This window comes from Tupaia chinensis, unplaced genomic scaffold (genome assembly GCF_000334495.1).
Source record: "Tupaia chinensis unplaced genomic scaffold, TupChi_1.0 Scaffold000057_1, whole genome shotgun sequence".
Taxonomy (NCBI): Eukaryota; Metazoa; Chordata; class Mammalia; order Scandentia; family Tupaiidae; genus Tupaia; species Tupaia belangeri.
In genome coordinates, this window is record NW_006159515.1 from 2272157 (window position 1) to 2279986 (window position 7830).

A 7830-nucleotide genomic window follows, 5' to 3' on the forward strand; every position below is an offset into this window, starting at 1 on the left:
ACATAAAACAGAGTTTTGTATTTTTATATTTTATATTTATATTTAATGTAATTGTGTTTCTGCTTATAATCTATATATACATTTTTACTTGAAGAATGAATTATTGGGGCAGCTCCATAGTGCAGCAGTTAGGTGCTATACAGAGGAGGCTAGATCTCATATGGCTGATTGAGGTTCAAATCCTGGCCCAGTTGGCTTCATGTTAGGTTTGTGTTCAACATGCCCAGGAGCCTGATGAGATGGAGAATTGGAGGGAAAAGGGTTAGGGAATGACTATACCCTGCTGAGGATGCTTTCTCTCTGTTTTTCTTTCAGGCATGTATTCTCTATCATGAATCAAATACATAAACTTTAAAAATTGAGAATTATGAAGCTAGCCCCTGGCTTTCATGTGACTGACTCTTACTGTTACAGATGATCCATGACACTAGATTAAATTCCTTTTCTATAATTGCAAATCTGGTTTCCCCACCTTGCATTGTTATCTGCAAATGTACCCTTGTCAATATTTTCTTTCCCGTATCCCATCAGTTGAAGGTGCAAATCGCATGCCTTCAATTTCCTCACCATAGAGTGACCTGCCCGCTTGTATCCCTTTGCTGCATTCTCTCCAGGCTCTCAGGGCATCTGGCTTCTGCTGGTTGGTTTCCATCTGCAACCCTCGCTCCCTGGCTGGGGGATACCGGTCTCTGCTCTCGCTGCATGAATGCCCCTGCTTTCCCCTATTCTGCCTCTGGCAGGTCCCTTTCAGAATCTTTGCTCTACTAACAGCCAAAAACAGCAGTAGAAAAATATGAATTTTGATATCTATGCCTGCGTTCTAATTCTGTGTTGCAGTAAGCCATGAGACTTGCTTTGATTTAATTTTTATACTAGGCTGCTTCAATTTTCCCAAAACTCACTACTTATGTTTCAATTACTTCTGTCACTCAACACATATTTCTGGAAAAGGGCTTTTAAAAGCCTCCTGTAGGGGCAATCCAAACAAATAGTTCAAGTTAAAAATGGCTTAAATATATTATCTCATGAGATTCAAAGGTGGAATCTCATCATGGTATAGAGGTCTTTATGTATAGCCCATAATAACAATTCCCTGCTCTGAAGAACTTTCAATATCTTTAGATTGGGGGGGGGGAACCTTGTATATGTAGTGATTCTTTGCATGACTATCAAGGAAAAAGCAATGGATGAAATTTTTGGAGTATTTAGCTGGAGGAGATACGTTTCTTTTGTGACTCAGTAAATAGCCTGGAAAATTGTTATTTATAGGGGCATTTATTTTCCATTTAGAATTAGACATTTAGAACCTTGTAAAGCAGGTAGATAGGTGGGAGTTAGGAGCTGAGAGATGAGAGGAAAGAAGTGAAAGCAAAAGATAGAGCAACTATATTTTCATTTGAATTTCTAACAAGTATAAGGCTGCAGCGGGATAAGGCCACCTTCCAATCTGCAGGTCGGCACACTGAGCAGAGGCGAAGAACTCAGCTGTCAGGAGCAGCCAGAACAGAACGGTCCTTGTATCACAGGAATACTAGTAATCAGATTTGCATGTAGAACTTTTGCAGTTGATTTTGATCAGACTTTCTGTTGGTTCCCATGTCTGCTCCATCTTTTGTTGCTGAGGGATTGCCCTCTCTCCCAAATGGGACTATTTAATGGAATTCCTTGGATGCACAGCTCTTCCGTGTTGGATTAAGGAATGCAGCCATGCCACGAGGCATGTCTTCTATGATAGATGTCCTGCACACTAGATGTGTCATTGCTGTTAGGCAAAGCCGTGGACCGTAGTCATAGCTGTAGTATGTTTTCAGATGTCTTTGATACACGTAATAGATTCTTAGAATTGCCGAGCAAGGCACCTTGAACAGAATAAGTACTGTGTAAATATTTGCGATTGATGGTTTCTAGGATTTGTGTTATTAACGACATCCTTGTAGCCCAATGTCCTGGCTGAAGAAATGGAAATTTGAAGGAAAGAAGCGAGCCCTGTAGCCCCAAGTGTGAACGCACTAAGGGAACGGGCTAATCATACATTTCCTACCAGACTGAAATTTCCCAATTGTTTATGCTGAATTCTGTTGAGTATACATATGTGACGACTGCTCAGACAATTTCCTGTGACACCCCCTCAAATGGGAAAGCATCTGTTTGGACTCAGTCGGAAAGCGTGCTAAAAATATCTTCACTTTGGCATTAAATCTGCTTATTGGAACAGTGTACATGCCAAACTAAATGCTTCTTTCTTTTCTTTTCTTTTTCTTTTTCTTTTTTTTTTTTTTTTAGTAGACTATTTCACTTTTATGATCTATTTCTGGTTCATGTGGGGACTTTACACATTATATTTAATCTAAATGCCTAGGTGAAGACAACTTCTGCTAGCTCAAAATAGTCACTGTTTTATTAGAATGTAATCAGAGAGAAGAGTTTCTTCACTAAACATTCACAATGATTTAGTCCTAGGATAAAAATCATGAGGACACATGGATATATTAGGTAAGCAGAAAAAAGTAACTTCTTACCCTAAGCCCAAAATATGCTGTCTAAAAAGTTTACACTGAAAGGATGAATTTCATAGTTCTTTTTAAACAATAAGCTGAAAGCTGAAAAGTCACTTCCAAATAATAGCGAGTCAAGATTTCCATTGCTTCCCGAAGTAACAGATTCACTTACTTAGAACATGAACTACTTCTGTGATAAGGGCCTATCAACAGCTCACTTTTTTAAGGTTTATTTTCTTATTTCTTCTGTGAGTAAAAAGACAGAGAATGAGAGAAAGAGAACAAGACAGAGAGACTGTCTCCCCCAGTAGGTTTTTTATGAAGCTCTCTACCCCCAGCTATAGCCAGCCCCAGAACATGAGCATATGTGCACCTGGCATGTTCAGGGCACTCTCTGGACACAAACCCGGAAATGTCCCATGTGGGTCAGTCTCACAGGGCATCGTGTTCCACTGCACCCCATTCGGTCTGTTGGGGAGCAGGTCACTTAATCGCTTAGTGATACATGCGAATTTGTTGCCCATTGGTACTGTAATAGTGCTGCTAGAGTTCAGTGCTAGGTGTGTGTGTGCCACGTAACAAGGGCAGTGCACGTGAACACGGCGACATCCAGGCATAAACAGCGGCTTAAATAATAGCAGTGTTGGAACCACAGAATTGTTGGCAGTGGGAGGTCTCTCCCCAAAATAGCACTGGCAGCCCTCCCATTTTGTTCTAAATTTTGTTGTGAGAAAATTGATGACTTTTACACTAACGGATATGGACGCACATTTCAAAATTTTGTGGGTGACTTCATGTATTTCTGGTGTTTCTGTAAAATTTGGGGGATTTATGATTTCTCCCCAGTGGGCAGCTGTGCTCCCTCTCCCTCAATACTGGATGAGTGCTCATACTCACCAGAGAGTTGAGATGTGGGAGCCAGCACAGCAGGAAATGAAGGATCCAGGGCAGGAAGCAGAATGTCTTCAGTAGGAGGGGAAAGTACCTCCAGATGTGGAGAAGCCGTGGCTGCATCTGTGGGAAGAAATTGGGAGAGGGACATTAACTTGACTGATCTAGCTGCACCACAGCATAGGCAACCTTTGCAACTAGTGGTTGATGTCTCCAGCCACCCTGGGGATGTCAACGTTATAGCATGACACCATAGGACATGCCTCTATTTACTAAAGAGTCTGCAACAGAGCTCTGTGTTACTTAGGAAATCTGTTAGATTAAATATGCAGTGGCTCTCCACTGATTCCTTGAGAGTTGTTGGCTCCAAATGAGCATAAGGAAGTATTGACTTTTTAAAACTGTGCGGGAGAGATATAAGGCAGGGTCAGAGGATTGATTGGAACCAGATACTCAAACATCACCACTGGCTTTTTCCCCCGGTTTTTGACTCTGCTTTACTGCACATGCTGGCTCCATTCTCATTTACAGCGGACACTTCCTTCCCTTGATAGGGCTCAGGTCCACTGAATCCTTGAGCTGTACAAGTCACAATTTCACTACATGAAAGGCTGTACTTTACTCTCTCTAGCATCAAGTCAGACAGCTTCTGGATTTCTAGATTTTAATGCTGGAGATGGGTTAATTTGAGTTTCTGGATCAGGTGGTAAAAATTCCCAAGGAAATCCCATTTGGCCAACTTAGTTTACAGACCTGCCCCTCTATAAATCACCTGTGGTCAGGGCTTTGGCATCAGCAAGAACATGGAATTGCCAGTTGAGCCATGTGACAGATTATGTCAGCTCCCAGAAAGAGAAGGGTGTCCTGGGAAGAAGCGTTGCAGGCTTTGGCTATGCAGCCGTACTTTTCCATCTGTCATGAGGCAGAAGGTTAATTCTTTTTTTTTTTTTTTTAACATTTCTATCTGAATCACTACATTTTTATTTTCAATACATTCTCAGCCCTACTTTTAGTTTTTCTTGTCCTTATCAAAAGTCAGTGTATAACAGTAGTAAAAAGATTTTTGCTAAATTGAATGAGATTTATTTTTATGTCATTTATGACTTGAATATATTTTAAAATTTTCTTTACATAGTTTAAGATTATTGAAATTAGTATTTTGAATTTTCTGTCAGTATCTGCCACAAAACACTTATTTTGTAAGGGGCTATATTTGCTACCCTTCATATTTGCTTTATGTTTAGTAGTGAAGTTTGGAGACTAAGGAGGGCCATTAAAAATGGCGATTTTTGTGTTATTTATTGTTGGGTTGGGAGATGTCCCTCAATGAGTGCCACCATCACACCACAGGGTTCATAATACAATACCACACTCATGAAGTAGGCTTCAAGGGGACAGGAAAACAAACAAGGCAGAGTTGTCAAGAAGAGAAGACACCCCCTTTCCCCCCATTATCCCAAGAGGGATGTTTTAGAATCTGTTGGACATTAACATGAAGTTGAGTTTCAGTGGGTAGACCATCCTACTAGAAGTCCCCTTTCTTATGGGGCAAGAACGAAAGTGGCCGTGTCAACTGTCTTAGAATCAGCCCACCATTGGACCAGGTAGGGGGCATGGTGGTTAAGGTGACTAGATCCCACATGGCCAAGTAAGCAGTGTGTGTCCCAGACTTGGCATCTTGGAAGATATGCTGGGCAGGTGTGCATGTGTGCCCCAAATCCTGAGAGGCTAAGAGGAAAAGGGACAGTGGTATGGCCATCCATTCTGGGTGTGATTTTTCACTTTGCCCCTCTTCTGTGGTGAGTGCAAGTGCCCTACAGCAAAAAAAGAAAAAAAAAATCAACCTACCCACCATGACTTCTGAATGTTTCCTTGTCTCTTTATCATAAACCACCTATTTGCTCTTCATCCCATTCCTCTCCCTTCCTTGGCTCTTCTCTGCTCTCCTGACCCTAGTCTTTTGGGTCTCACAGTTTGCTCAGCCTTTTTTTCTAGATTTTGAGTAAAATAAGGCACCTTGTAGGGGTAGATGTAATGTTCTTGGCACTGAGTTTGGCTTGTAGGTGACCTCTTTGTGCAAATTAGAATACAGTCCCTAACTTGGATGGCTCAGAGTTTAGCTGAAGGGGCTAGGGCTGGGTGCCTGCCCCATTCCTCACCTTAGCTGGGTATCCCTGCTCAGGTCTGGCACAACTGTACAACTGGCACAACCTGGTAGTGACCCTTGCACCAGGCATGCTGTGTCTGGAGTAGCTACTTCATTTCCATGGTTTCTTTACTATGCTACTTGTTACGGCATCCACTGGTTGATTTCTCTGAACTCAGAACCTAGTGAGCGTAGGAGTGTCTAAGATAGCACAATGCATCTTGGACCAAGGAGTCCAGTAGTCTTTTTCCAGTAGTATGCCATTGTTCCTAAAATTTTCTTCTTTCCTATGCATTTGAATACATTCATTATAATTTTATTTTTAAGAGTAGCAACATTGGAAACAAACTCTTTATCTGGCTATTGGAGAATGGACAACTAATCAACTTGATTTTATGAATTTTGTAGTTTTTTGACAATTGATAATAAATGTTTAAATTTAAAAAAATTCTCTGAATCCTCTGTGTACTGTGATTACACTTAAGTTAAAATGAGTGTGTGTAGAATGATTTTAACAAAATATATAAAATTGTTAATAGTTGTATCATACAATTATGGGTGAATTTCTCTTCCATTCTGCAAACAAAATTTTAATGTTAGCAAAATTGAATGTTATGTTATTCTGTCTTCTAAATTCATTTCCTGTATTTAAAATTCACTTCTTAATTTATGCAAGTTAATTAATCTTGATTATGTAAATTATGGGTGTATTACCTTCAGGCGAGAAAATAAGTTCAACCATTACCTGATTGTCAAAATAATGACTGATGGATGATGGTTCATGAACAAAATCAAGTACCAAATCTGATAAAATATTGCACTGGAGTGTTGCAACTCTGGGCTGAGAGTGTTGAATTTAGTCTACTCAAATTAGATATTAAAAGCTGTACTTGGAAAGGGTGTGCAGAGTCTTATCAACTTAATCACAGAAGTTGTGTAAAAAATTACATCACTCTAAGTTCTTTTACCATAAGTAATTGCTCAAAGAGTAAACTATGTTTCAAAATGAGACAGTTCTCACTCAGCTCCAGTACCTGACAGACGCCTAACTACTGGCTCAAGACCGACAGTTCTATTTCTCTTGGTTGGAGGATTAGATTGTAACCCAGAGAAGGTTTCTAGTAAGAACAGAGGCGAGAAATAAATGCTTACTTTGGTGTAGGTTGGATCTGCACAGGCATGGCAATAAGTTCTCTAGCCATTCTGAAATTTTCCCTTTTCTGTCTCTGTCTTAAAGGCATTTTAAAAAGTCCAAAGAATGAGTTTCAAAGTATATCCTTGGAATCCTGGGTCCCCTAAGGCTCTTCATGAGGTCAAGACTATTTCATAATATATAATGTAAGATGCTATATGCTTTTTCCCCCTACATGTCATTTGGCTACTCAGAGCCTGCAAATTTTAAGGAAAACAACTAACAGTTTGCAGTCAGCAATAAAATTTGAGCTTTCAAGAGACAATTAGAACCTGTTCTGTCACTGCGCTCGACATCTTCCCAGCATTTACTGAGATTGGGGATGATGTTAACACATGTATTTTTTTTCCTTTTGATATTGTGAGATAAAATGTTTCCACATTTGGAAGGCTTTTAAAAATATATGATTTCTGCCTTACACATAATCAATGTGTATCTTTGTGGGCCACAGAGCGGTTGTCAAGGCATACATACAGTGTATAATAAACCTGGGTGGCCTGCGAATTTGTGGTTAAGGCTGCTAAATCGCACAGCTCACTGTGTGGTTTGAGTTCAAGAGGTGGCAGCTTGGAAAACATGCTGCGTGTGTGTGTGTGTGTGTGTGTGTGTCCATGCCCATGACATTGAAAGGAGGAACAAATGGAGGAGAAAAGATTGTGGTGTGGCCATCTGCAATGGAAGTGTGCTTTCTCACTTTTCCTCTCCTCCTCCCTCTCTCTAATGAGCACACATGCCCTCTGACAAAATTAAAAAAAAGTCTTATCAATGATAAATATGTATTTATCATCTTCTAGTTCTACTGGATTTATTTTTTGAATATGTATTTAGTTGGTCATATTTAAAAAAAAACACTTGTTCTTTTATTGATTTTTTTTTTTAGAGGTTTTTGCTATAGGGTGCGTGCGCTCACCAGAAAGACAGAGACAGAGAGACAGAAAGTGAGAAATCACCCACCAGGGGGGATGGCCATGCCACAATCCCTTCTCCTCCATTCTCCTCTTGGGATCTTGGGCACGCACGCACATATGCCCGGTGTGAGTTTAAGCCACTGGGTCCGGGACTCAAACCGCGGTCGACTACATGGGAGTCCAGTGACATAGCCA

The 7830-nt window shown here is 40.4% G+C and overlaps 1 protein-coding gene across 1 annotated transcript in view; it reads right to left on the reverse strand.

Annotated features, from left to right (window-relative positions):
- Positions 1–502: 502 nt before the first annotated feature.
- The window catches only part of LOC102479082 (acyl-CoA-binding domain-containing protein 4-like), a 14463-nt gene continuing 7135 nt past the window's right edge, over positions 503–7830 (reverse strand). Inside the window, 4 exon segments of the mRNA XM_014592167.1 lie at positions 503–761; positions 1410–1485; positions 3396–3512; positions 6570–6704. Coding sequence (XP_014447653.1) covers positions 503–761; positions 1410–1485; positions 3396–3512; positions 6570–6704 — 587 coding nt within the window.